The sequence below is a fragment of the Microplitis demolitor genome, chromosome 6, assembly GCF_026212275.2.
Source record: "Microplitis demolitor isolate Queensland-Clemson2020A chromosome 6, iyMicDemo2.1a, whole genome shotgun sequence".
NCBI lineage: Eukaryota > Metazoa > Arthropoda > Insecta > Hymenoptera > Braconidae > Microplitis > Microplitis demolitor.
Window position 1 is genome coordinate 8,828,142 of NC_068550.1, and position 13,225 is coordinate 8,841,366.

At 27.5% G+C, this 13,225-nt stretch overlaps 1 protein-coding gene across 1 annotated transcript in view; it reads right to left on the reverse strand.

Annotated features, from left to right (window-relative positions):
- LOC128667986 (uncharacterized) overlaps positions 1-5,962 on the reverse strand; it is a 40,173-nt gene extending 34,211 nt beyond the window's left edge. The window contains exons 1-4 of the mRNA XM_053740035.1: positions 5,850-5,962; positions 5,724-5,788; positions 1,295-1,324; positions 169-271 (exon numbers count right to left, since the gene is read on the reverse strand). Of these exons, the coding sequence (XP_053596010.1) occupies positions 169-271; positions 1,295-1,324; positions 5,724-5,745 (155 nt within the window). The 5' untranslated portion in view covers positions 5,746-5,788; positions 5,850-5,962. The remainder of the gene's footprint in view (positions 1-168; positions 272-1,294; positions 1,325-5,723; positions 5,789-5,849) is intronic.
- Between the last annotated feature and the right edge of the window lie 7,263 nt (positions 5,963-13,225).

Genomic DNA, 13,225 nt, shown 5'->3' on the forward strand with positions numbered 1-13,225 from the left:
CTTCTTTCACAGACTCTTGGCACGACTCATGTCCAGACATACTTCCGTGGAACCTCTTTTGTCTCTTTTTTTTTTTTTTTTTTTTATTTTTATTTTTTATGTTTCAGTCATTCGAGTATGAAAGAATAATAAACAAGAGATTTTTTATTATAAATATTAAGTACTTACAAAAGAAAATCTTGCTCCCAGCATGGATTGGCCCCTTTTACGGTAACCGTTGTAGACTTGACATTTTGTAATTTTAATGTCACATAAGTGTTGAATTGTTGAGCTATAAAAATGTTTTTATTTTTGATTAATTATTTTTAGAAATATTATTTAGAATTTCAATTCAAGTAAAAGCTAATTTTTTTTTCTTTTTTTTACTTCAAGTTGCTATTGGTCAAATTTGTTGTCAAATTGAAAATTAGAGATCCAAACTGCTTGCAATAATACTTATAAAAATTTAATTAATTTTTCCTACGAAATTATTCAATAAGAACAAGTTGTATGATTATCTACTAAATATAACTTTAAATTAGCAAAATTTGTAACGGTGTATCGTTGAACTTTACATCTCTCATTGTTAATTGTATTTTTGTCTGAATGACTGATTTAAATGAATAATATTATTGTTCTTTGATCACTTAAAATTTTTTCTACTGCTGTAAGATCGTCTGTATGATTTCACCTTGCCATTTGGCCTGTGCCTTGGCATGAAAATTCAACAAATAAAAAAAAAAAATAAATTTATTTCATGCCAATTGTAAAAATAAAATTATTTTTACAGAGTAATGATTTTTTTATAACTTCAATGCCCTGGTACAATGACGGAACTTTTTGTAAAACATGCTTACACTACTGTGGCACATATTTTTTTTCATACTTTTGGAAAAAGGAGACGACGGTTTAAAAAAAAAAAAATTATCAAAAAACTGTTTTCTTCTATAGGCCTGTTCTTCAAGAAAATTTTTTATCGTTTTTTTGTCAACTTCATGTATTAATGTTTGAATTTTTTATATTTTTTTTAGTAAAAAGCCTGAGAATATTTTTTAAAAAAATGTTCTTACTGAAATTTTGTCATTATTTAAAATTAAAAATGTTTTATATCTTCGCGGATAGTAAATATCGATCATTAATTTGATCAAAAGCAATTTTGAATTTTAAAAAAATTACAATAAAAAATAAAAATTCATTTTTTAAATGAAAAATGAGGATTAAAAATTAACGTTAAAGTAAACATTATTGATGTTATATTTTTTTTAAAATAATACAAAATTTTTAATTAAAAAATATAAAATAAAATTTTTCTTACCTTGGACCCCAACGAATGCGGCTTTTTTAACTGAAAAAATAAAAAAATTCATATTAGAACTAAAATAAAAATATATGAAACAAAAAGAGTATCACGTTTTTCCTTAGATTTTTCAGTTCCGTCAACAAAGTTTGTCGTATTGAAAAAGTTTATAATCCATAATATAAAATATCCAAGATAACGATAAAAATTTCGTGTTGGTAATTCCGATCAACAGATTGCGGAAAAACGTGACCGAATATTTTATTCAAACAAAAAAAAAAAAAAAATAACACCCACAGACTAAACATTACGTAAATTTAAAAAAAAATTTTTACTTGATCTACGTGACGTAACTTATTCATATATTTCCCTACAAATTATTTTGGCAGCCAGTTTGTGAATTATTTCCCACATAAACTTATTTAAATATTTAGTAGCCATTTATTTATTTGTGAAATATATTTAATACTCTGCCTACAATAAAAAAAAGGGATATACCTTAAAAAACTTTTGTTACAGACGTTTATATTTAACATGACGAGGAGTTTATGGTTAAATTTTATCAAGTCTTTTACCAAGGGGTAGATATTGGATACCTGTTGAAACTTTTACTTCTCACTCGCTCTCTCTCTCTCTCTCTCTCTCTCTCTCTCTTTCAGTGATAAAAATCTTACGGTATCTTCATGACACATGAGAACGAAGGGAGCCAGTTGAGTTGAATCAACAAGATAATAAAAAAAAAAGTATATACGTAGGTATTTATACTAAATTACTGTATAAAGTAATGAAATAAATATAACAAATAAATTATATTTTAAATTAAAATTTTTATATGAAAATGGGACAAGATGAATCCTATAAAATTTTCATAAATTAAATTACATGGAGTAAAATGGGACTTCAAAATATTTTTTTGATTATAAAATGGGGGTATATGGGAAACGTGGGGTTAAAAGAGCCATCCAAAATTTCTTTAGAAAAAAAATTTTGAAATCTAAAATCTGGAGTACAAATTTTTATTCAAGTAATTTTATTAAATTAAAATCACACGAGGTAAAATGGAGCCTCAAATGTATTTTTTAACTTTACAACTCTTAAAAAAATTTTTAAATCTAATTTCAGTAAAAATTTATATTTAAATAATTTAATTAAAATTTTTGTTAGATAAGTTAGTCAAATACTGGTTAAACTATTTTTTATTTTAAATATTATTCAGTAGAAAGGATTTTTATGATAACAGACCCAATTATTGACACGTTATTTTATTTTATTATTTACTTAGATTCCTTCAATATCTTTAAAAGTTATCAATATTTTAATATAAATATTTGAGTATTTATAACTATAAAAAATTAACTTTTAGTTGATAGAACAAAAAGAAAGTAAATTTTGTAACTTTGATTAATTATTTTCATTGCTCATTTTTCCCCATATTAAAATTTTTTATCCACAGCTGGGTCATATTGTTATCAAGTTGCTGACGATCAAAATAATGTAAAATTAGATAAAAAAAATTTTTAATTTTTATAAGACCTCATTTTTTCCATTTTAAATTTTTTTGTCTGAGTTATATTAATCTCGACTACTTATTTGAGCACACAATATATATTACTCACACTACTTATATTTTTTTTCTTAGGGGACTCATTTTCCCTAAATAAAATTATATCCCTAAAGACAAATAAAAGTTGATAACAAAAATATATTTGTTAAAAACAATGAAACGAGCTTTTGCCATGTGCAAAAAAAAATTATAAGAAGTATAATGATGATAATAAAAATACATAAAAAAAAGAAAAAAAAATGAGTAAACTGGAGGTGGAATGTGGAAGAGAAAATGAGTGAGTGAGTAAGTAAAAAGCATCAGCAGCTCGTTTTCTACTTGGCTGTCGTCAACAACGAGAGAATGTGTCCTTTTCAAATGCGCCAACGCCTTTACTACTTCTCATTCTCATTCTCGTTCTCGTGTCTCTTATTATTCCTGTGTCTCTGACGTATGCAGAGACACGAAAAGCTCTTTCTCGTCGATGACAGACTCAACACGCGGTGGCCTCATTATACTACACTTTCCATAATTTACTTTTCTTTTTCTTTTTTTACTTTTATCATTATTTTTTTACCACGATATTATTGTGATAAAATTTTGCGGACAAATAATGAGTGATTTTTTTATTGTTTTAATAGTGTGAAGGGCTGATTTGGATTTTACAAGATTTTATTTTTATTTTTTTTTTTTTGTTGGTTTATTGTTTCTTGGTGATAATGGACGAGGAGGTTTTGTTCATTGAGAAAAGTGTTAAGAGAAATGAGGTGAGACACTTTCGAGACGTACGACCCTTATCGTAGGCACTTGAATCTCACACGCGCTCTTCTGAGATAAAAAAAGAAAGAAAAAATAACAAGAGGAGAAAGAAGAGACGAACCTTTAGTTTGTTTCTTCTAGAGCTTTGAGATGGAAAAATAATTTTGCTGCTGTTCAGGGAAATATTAACTATTTTTTACTAATTTTTTTTTTTTTTGGCAAAGAAAATAATAGAAAAAATTTTCGGAGTTTATTTTAAATGTTACTATTGTATATAATATGAAAGCTTTTATTTATGTTTGAAGTTAAAAAATCAAAATTTAATTTTTAAATGTTTCGCCATTTTTAAAGTTTAAAATTCAAATTTTATATAAAAATTTAAATTACAGTTAATAAATTTTGGAATTGCTGATCAGTGAAAAATAAAAACTTTAAGTTATAAATTATTAAATTAAAAATCATTAGCCACACTTCTAAATCCAAAATTGAAATTTCGAATAGTAATTTCACAACAGCAAACTAAAAAAAAATAAAATTTAATTGAAAAAATAAAATTTTCTCGTGCAAATAAACATCTAAGCTCAACGATTAATTTTGAAAGCAATTGAAATTCAAACAAAATATTAAAATTTTAGTTAAAATTCAACTTCAAAATTAAAGTTTAACCCTTTCACGCATAAGTTACACATTTGTCCCCGCATAATTTTTCCGATTTACGATAATATACTGGCTAAGTAAAATCTTTTTAAGATTTATAATGTTGAATTTTATAGTACTTTTTCAAGTTTTCGCGGAACACATTCACATCTAATGGTAAAAGTTAGTAATAGAAAATATACAGCGCTCTCCATGTAATGTTCATTTATGTTATACTTCAAATCGTAATAGTTTTGTAGAATTTCATAATATTTAGTATTATAAATAAGTATATAATTTAATAAATTGTATTTTGTACCATAGTTTCTGTGTATTTTTAAATAAAAGCGACAAGAATTTTATTGTGATCCATTAAAAAATAAATACCTGAAGGCATATAGGGATATATGTGTCCCCATTCCAAAAACACTGAAATATACACAATTTCTATCTTATGTATTACTTTTATGTTGAATTAGATCAAAGTAGGTAGACATAAATAAACAAAAACATTTCTACTGTCTTGGAATAGTTATGAACGTGTAAGGGTTAAAATAAAAACTAAATTATCTCTAAATAATGCTTTATCCAAAAGTAAAAGCCAGAACTAAAAAAATCAAGTTTGATCTCAGAAAGTGAATTTCAAACTCAAAAAAAATAAAATATATATATTACAAGTAAACAGACTGTGCAATGTATTACAAGTAAAGACTGTGCAATATATTATCGTTGGCATAATAATGAACTTTGAGTAAATTAAATCAATATTTAACGATAAATTATAAGCTTGCATCTGAATTGTTATCGAACAACAAACTACACAATATAGTAATAATAATAATAATAATAATAATAATAATAATAATAATATATCTATAAAGTGAATTGGGTTATGAACCCATAACATACTGTGGTTGAATTGAATTATCACAGAAGCAACGCATGTTGAACATCAGAGCCAAAGACCGGACATTTGAGTTCATGATACCGTTAAATTTACTCGATTATTATTCCCAGCAATTTATATCTCCCCAGCGAACAATATCACTATTGATTTTTATATTTTTAAGTTTTTTTTATATTGTATACCTAAAATCGATCCCCGATTGATGTCACTGAACCGTGTGGAAAATAACCGGAGCAAGGTAAATTTAGGACCAGGTATCTGTGTCTAAAAAAAACTGACTCGTGTCACCATTCAAGCTCACTAAATTACATAAACTCTCACGTCTCACTAATCTCAAAAACCGACAGCGGTAAATAAAAACTAAATATCTCCTCTATATTTATTAAAATGAGAAATATTTCAGGATCAATAGATTTAAAAGAATTTAGTAGCAAATCCTACATCAAAGATGAAATAAATCTGGCTTAGATAAAATTCACCCCCGGATTAACAAAATCTGATAAGGAAACGAGTATCTAGAGGGAATGACCCCTAGGTCACGCGATAAAATATTTTATCTAGTTGGTAAATTTGAAAAAAAAAATTACAAGAGTAAAACTTACCAGTAACACTAAGTAGTGACATTGTAAATCCTTAAAAAAGTTTTTTATCGTTTTCGAATCCTTTTCTAAAAAAAAAAAAAAAAACTATTTACAATCAACACAAAAAAATGAAGAAATAAAACTCACTTGCAGCAATTTTTATCTTGACATAAAATCGATCTCTTAAAATTGATCGCAATAAAAAAAAACTTCCGACCGGTAAAAATCTTGAGGTTATGGCCAGCGGAGCTCGAGCGTTAACCTCGAAACCGGTTAAAAAAGTCCTTGTTGATAAAAAATAATATATTTATATAAAAAAAAAAATAAATAAATAAATAAATAATAAAATGTCGTTTTAAATAAAATATAAAAATAATAAAATAATAAATAGTTGTTGGTCAAGCGCGTGTAACTCGCGCACACACTTGCGGTTGCATCGACGTGAAGAACCAGGAGGTTGCGAGGTACAGAAACTCGGTTGTGGTCACGCGCAGCAGGGGTAGTTGTACAACAAACGGGCCGCGCGGTTGCAAGCCCATCCTCGCGTGTTCTCTATGTAAGAATAAGACAGCGTTGCACCGATGTCGCGGCTTAACACGTTCACCTTTTCTAAAAAATAAAATACTTTTAAATTTTTAATTATTATTATTATTGTTGTTATGTCCATTAATCTCCAACAATTTAATTTATTTTTATCACCGAGCATTATACACTTATTTTTACCTCCACTATTTAATTTACTCGTAAGTGAATCGGAACTTGATATTAAATAATTATTATTATTATTTATAAATTTCTGATGAGGTCCAATTATTAGGGCCTGATTTATTTTTGTCCTTATTAACATATCGATGTGTTAACAAGCCGGCAATGAAAGCCAGTTGTCAGGATTCGTTTCTTACTATTGTTAAAAATTCACCTAGTGTTAAAATATTAACACGCGAGTACATTTCGTTTAAACTTTTATTAATATTTCAAAGTTTATACTTTTTTAAAACTATTGTTATTATTATTATTAATATTTAATTTAATTATAACTTAATTGATGTGATAGTACTAGAATTTTATTTTTATTAAGAGTTACGAGCTTACGCGGAAAGCTCGGTCTCGAGCACTGTTCGGAAATACAGACGCCTGAAGATACGCCATCTTGATACGTCAACTGTGACGTAACGCGCCTGCGAGGTAATGAGTATTTAGGACGCAGACGCCAAACGTTGAGCGTACTACTTACTACCCCTAACCCCGTTAGCTTGTTTTTTTATATCGGGGGTAGACTCGTGACGTAGGACGGGTCAAGAAGGGTGAAGCTTAAAGAGTAAAACGTTTATATTGGGATTCAAATATTTTGTTTTTTGTCATTCAATTTATTGCTTAGTATTTATATTTTTTCATGAGTTTTAATTATACGGTAGTTTTTTTCTTTATATATTTATTTATTTGATTATTTTTTTCTTTAGTAAAAAGATGAAATCGTTTTTTTTATTTGATTTTATTAAAATTAATTGTCAAGTTTAGGTAAAAATATCAAGGAACCTTTTTTTCAGGAAATTTAATTATTTATAAGAAATATTCATGGAGGTTTTTTGGTTACTTTGATCGATGAGTGAGAAGTGTAATATAAAGAAGGGAAATTATTTTTTGAGAGAGATCTCTACTTTTTTCTTTATCACACTCAAGTCGACGAATGATGCTATCCTTGTTGCACTTGCGCAGTTAATTCAAACTTTGTCCACTTTATTCTCTTGAACAAATGAAAATTTTTGAAAAATATAAACGAAGATTGCTCGATTATTGAGTAATGCATCCTGTCTTGTTCTTTATTTCGCGTTTAGAGATTTAATTTAAAGGAAAAGCTTGGACAAAACTTACTATACTCTCTTGAAGGGTGTAGTCTTGTTGTGGGCTAAAAAAATAGTCTATTTTTGGGAATTTCTTGCAAGCTTGCTATGAAAGATAAATATACAAAAACTGTTAGGGATGATAAATGAAGTCTTGAATATTAAAAAAAAAAAAACATTTTATTTATTTTTATAAGTATGTTCATACAAAAGGTTTACTGTAACGGAGCGCCATAATTTAAAGGCAAGTCAGCTCAATCACGAAAAAAGTGTTTTTTTTTTCCTGTTATTTGTAAAAAACAATTAGTTAAAATCAAAATTTTAATATGATTTCAGTCTATCCGGTAAGTAATCATGTGTAAAATATATGGTTACACTTTCAGAGGGATCAGCCCACTGGTTCTGGAGAAAGCGTGATTGGCGTCGACGAATACGTAGTTTTGAGATAAACTTGTTTAAAGTTTTTTTAAATAAAAAAAAAAAAAAAAAAAAAACTTACCAAAATTTAATTTGCGATGCCTGCACCGTACAAAATGCCTTTTTTTTTGTTCAAAACTTTCGTTTGCTTCTAACTTGGTCTTCTTTTTTTCTGTTCTGCTCTCTTTTAATGTCCAAGCTGTAGCGATTCACATATTCGATACGCGTAAATTCGTGGTTGTCGACCTTCAGATTCAGAAAAATACACTTACACTGCTCGGATCTCTATAAAAATTTCGCACGAAATGCTTGGATATATACATTAAAAAAATCTAAAAAAAAACGAAAACGATTTTTCAAAAATGACCAACTAGACTGCACCCTTAAATAGAAGAAGTAATTTTGCATTGAAAATTTTTATTTCATTAAATTTTAAGGAAATTATTGAATATATGGAAAAATTGTAAGAAATTTAATTTTCTAAAAAAAAAAATAAGCAAAAATTTTTTACGTAATTCTGATAGTTCAGTCATAAATTTAATTAATAGTTAATTTAATAGTGTAATAAAAAATTTGATTTGACATGGGAAATTATTTTTGAAAATTTGAGTTTTTTGAATTTTAATTGTCAGAAGTTATTAAAAGTTAGTGCAAAATTTACTAAAAATAAAAAAATATCAATGACTTTTTATCTAAATTTGACATTTTCACAAAAATTTTAATTTTGAATTCTCAATGACAAAAATTTGAAATTGTAACAAAAAGTGTAATTCTTGAAATAACGATTATAACAAAACTATTTAAGATACAGCAAAAATAAACTTTTAGGGAATCAAACTTTCTAAAGAAATTTAATCAATGTTTTTTTACGTAACTTCGATAGTTAAGTCATGAATTAGATTAAAAGTTAAACGCGAATTAAATTCTACAGTAAATAACGAAACCGTTTTTCTGGGAATACTGTGAAAACTCAATAGAGTTAGATATAAATAAATATATGAATGAACTATTAACGAGAAATAGCGTTCAATAAAACAAAAATAACACATGCAATTGAACAATAAGCGTCATCAAGCAAACTAATCGACAAATCCATTGATATATCTGCTTACATTTTCGATGCTGTCCATTACGGCGTCACGCGATACCGTGACTCATGTATCTAACCTACAACATATATATATTTAAGTATTTATATATGTATTGTATTATTATATGTCACAATCGACCTTGCCAAGTCAATTTAATATTCAGACTTATCTATCTCACTATCCCGATCGATGTGTTCTCAATCGCTGCATCATTTATTATTCTATCTTATTGATATTCCCAACAATCGATCACTACTACACGAAGAAAAGTTTAAAGTAACGGTCACAATATGTTGTAATCCCGATTAAAGAATGGTACCCATATAAATGGTAATTATTTCTATCTATATGGGTTTCACTCCTATACTGATAGAAATTTAATATTGACTCAAGAAATATTTTCTTGAGCCAAGAATTTATTCATGAAGAAAACCAATTGTCTCGCTTCAAGAAATTCTTATCTTGATTTAGATTTTCTTGGCTCTAAAGATTTTGTATCTTTGATGGATAACTCTCATGTCTTGACCCGAAACCATATTATCTTCAATCGATACTATTGAATTCTTCAAGCAAGACCACTTGTCTTCAACTAAAAATGTCGTATTATATATATTATTTTAAGAACTTTAAGTTTTTGGTTCAAGTAATAATTCCTTGATGGAAGATGTTTTTAAAGTAATGGAAAAAAAATTTATATATCTGAAGTAAATGAATGAATAATAAAATAAAATGACAGGTTATAAATCGATTTTCATCATTTTTTGAGTATTTGGTTCGGGTCAGTGTTGGTATGTAATTAAAACCTTACCATTTAAATTTAAAGTATAATTTTATAGCAATGGGAAGAATCGTGACATCAAACTTGAACGCTCTTCATGAGCTTTCTTAACGACGGCTAGTTTTGAATGTGGATCGGCAACGGGTAATCCAATGTAAGGTGGCGAGCTGGTACCATATGAAGCAGTAACGTCCATTCTTTTGTCCATCCATGCTGTGGTGTTTCCGAATTAAATCTTACTTGTATCATATTTTAATAATATATCACGATCATTATCAAATATTTGAAATCATAAAAAAAAAAATATTTACTTCATTGATTGAATAATAAAAAATGAATAATTAAATATAATCACAACTCTATGATTAACGAACTTTAATTTTTGAACTTTTTGAGGATGTTAATACATTTTTAATACAATCTTGAGCTATCAATAATAGATGAGAAAGTGTGCAATGCTTGTTATGTATGCCTTTCATCGTATTTGACTCCAAGTGTTGTATGTCTGAAACATTCTTTTTTTGTAAGTACTCATCATTTGTTATAAAAGTGAAATCAACGCCGGTAAAATTTTGAGTAGCCCAGATGTATAAATCTCGAGGTGTGAGGATATGTTTTCTGGAATCTATTTGCAGTGAAACTCTGGCAGCAAAAATTATTAATACTAATAATTTTTATTAGTTTTAATATATTATACTATATAATATATAGATAATAATTAATACATAAATATAATAATTAATTTGCTATAATAATTTTTAATTACTAAGCAAAAAAACTACATATTATTTATGATACTAGCATTGAAATTTCAAATTTCAGTGTCTGTACAGCCAGTCGAAACTAGCTAATTCTAGTCTAATGCCGTGACTAAATATAGGCAAACACGTAAACTGCGAATGCATTCATTCAGCGGGTATCAGAAACGTATGTGTTTCGTCCCTTGGAAAGAAAGAAGTAATGTTTTTTCCTGCTGGCAAAAGGCATTCAGAATTTGTAGTTTCCCGGTTTTTGTTCATTTTTTCGATTTCAAAATGTTTTTTTCACCAATAATCTTGATTTCTTCAATCAAAAAGATTAATTATCGAAAAAAATTCTAAGAAAACTCGCAGCTCTTTGAAATTTTCAGGGTTTTTTCAGGATACTTTGAGGTTAAAAAAAAACGACATCCTTTGTTCATCTATTATATCCAAAGTTACAGCAAGATTTCTAAATATCCTTAATTATGCGAATTTTTATCTGTTTTTTAATAAACATTATCGCTTCAAAAAAAATTTTTCCATCAAAAGCCACTAATTTTGTCTTATAGAGAATGTTTTCCAGTTTTCAAAACTCTACTTCCATTCTCTGTACGGCCAATACGTCCGGAGTTATTGATTATCAAAGCCAAAATGAACTTTTTTGCTTTGATCAACCCTGTTTAAGAAATCTCATTTGCAATGATTTGAGATTACGTAACTCTTAATTATTTTGAATCATTCTATATTGTCTAAATTATTTTGCATTGATTATAAATTTTGGAATGAATAATTTTAAATCATAATGAATTAAAAAATAACGAAATATTATTTTATGATTTAAAATTATTTGAAATAATTTAAACGCTCGAATCATTTCAAATTAAATTGAATCATTTATGATATGAAACAATATTAAATAATTTAGATTTTTCAAATCATTTCAAATTAGACTTCTTAATCAGGGAATGATAACTCGGCGCCAAATTTTTGTAGAGACTTTTTGAGGCCGTCAAATTAAAGAGCATAAAATTTCCTAAAAGAGTCATAAAGCCAGATTATCAAAAAAAATTTATTGAAGTCCATAGACTTGTTGAAAGACTAGCAAAAATTTTGAAATTTTTTTTTTTCGTCAGTTTTCTTAAGATTACTCCGGAACCGTGCATGATAAAAAAATTTAAGGCTCAGATCTGAAAACTAAAAACTTGAGGCTACAATTTGCTTTTTTTATTTTCACTCTATGATCATTTTTCACCGAGTTACAGCATGTTGAAAATCACCCAAAAATTTCGAATTTTTTTTCGATCCCTTAATTTTTGGGACTAGTGTATTCATTTATTTATTTGTTTACGCCAATCGGCTTTGTACATCTTGTTTAATTATTACAAAAGTAGTGATTAATTAGTAACTACATTGAACGAGAATATAATATAATATACTATTTTATATTATTATTTTATATTAATGTTTTATATCAATGACATGGTCCAATATTTTTTATTTTTTTTTTTGAGAAACCTGATAAGGAAACACCAAAGAAATTTATGGAAGCACAATAGCCGTTAATTGAATTCACTATCCTGTTCCTCGGTCCATAGTGCACGTAGCTTTTTGATGATTGAGTTGTACTCAGCAACCTTCGTGATCTTATTCCTACTTTATTGCAAACAAAACCAAATTGTTCCACAATTTCTGGGAAATCAATGTGGCCGTTTATGGTTTTGTAGAAAAATACAAGATCAGCAACATCTCTTCTGTAGGAGAGTTTGCTGATCTTAAATTGATCATACACTTCTTTGATTCTCATATTTAATCCTTTAGTTCGCATATAGTATGCTATGTATTTGCAAAGCTTGATCTGTGTCTTTTCCACCTTGTTGACAAGAAGATTGGTATAGGGTGACCAAATTATAGAGCACTACTCAAGTATCGGACGCACGAGAGCTGAGAAAAGTCGAACTAACGTATGAGATTCCCTGAATTCTCTTCCCGATCTTAGTGTGAACTCGAGAATCTTATATGCTTGTGAAGTTATTTTATCCACGTGACTAGAGAAACTCAGCTTTTCATCAATAATGACACCTAGATTTTTAGTTGATGTAAATTCCACGTGTTGTTGCTCACTTAGTTGTTACTGTTAATTAGTTTAACAGCAATTTCAGACTATTAATTTTATTTGCGTCAAGGACAGTTCTGACTGTGTGATTGTTTTATAAAAATTACTGTAAATAATAAATAGTATTTAAAGTTTCTGCTTGATTATAAATTGCAAATCATAATTTACGCGTAGGCTAATAGTTGATCGCACCATTGGTCTTAAATTAACTAGCTTCTGGCTTGTTGCTGACACTGAAACTTCAAGTTTTAATGCAGGTCATCATGAAAAATATAGTGTATAACGGTAATGTATTTCAACAATTAATAATTCTGTTTAAACAAAAAATATACATATTGTAAAAATTACATATTTGATGAAAAAGTCTCAGCTTTCAAAAAAAAAAAATATCAAATTAGATGCATCAAGCGTCGCATAGTCATAAATAGTATATTACATTACAAAGATAACTGACAAATTTTCTATTTTTAAAAATTTATCGCTTGTAAAAAAATCCAAAAATGTTTAGACATCAGCTGTATAATTTCAGTATCATAAAATAAC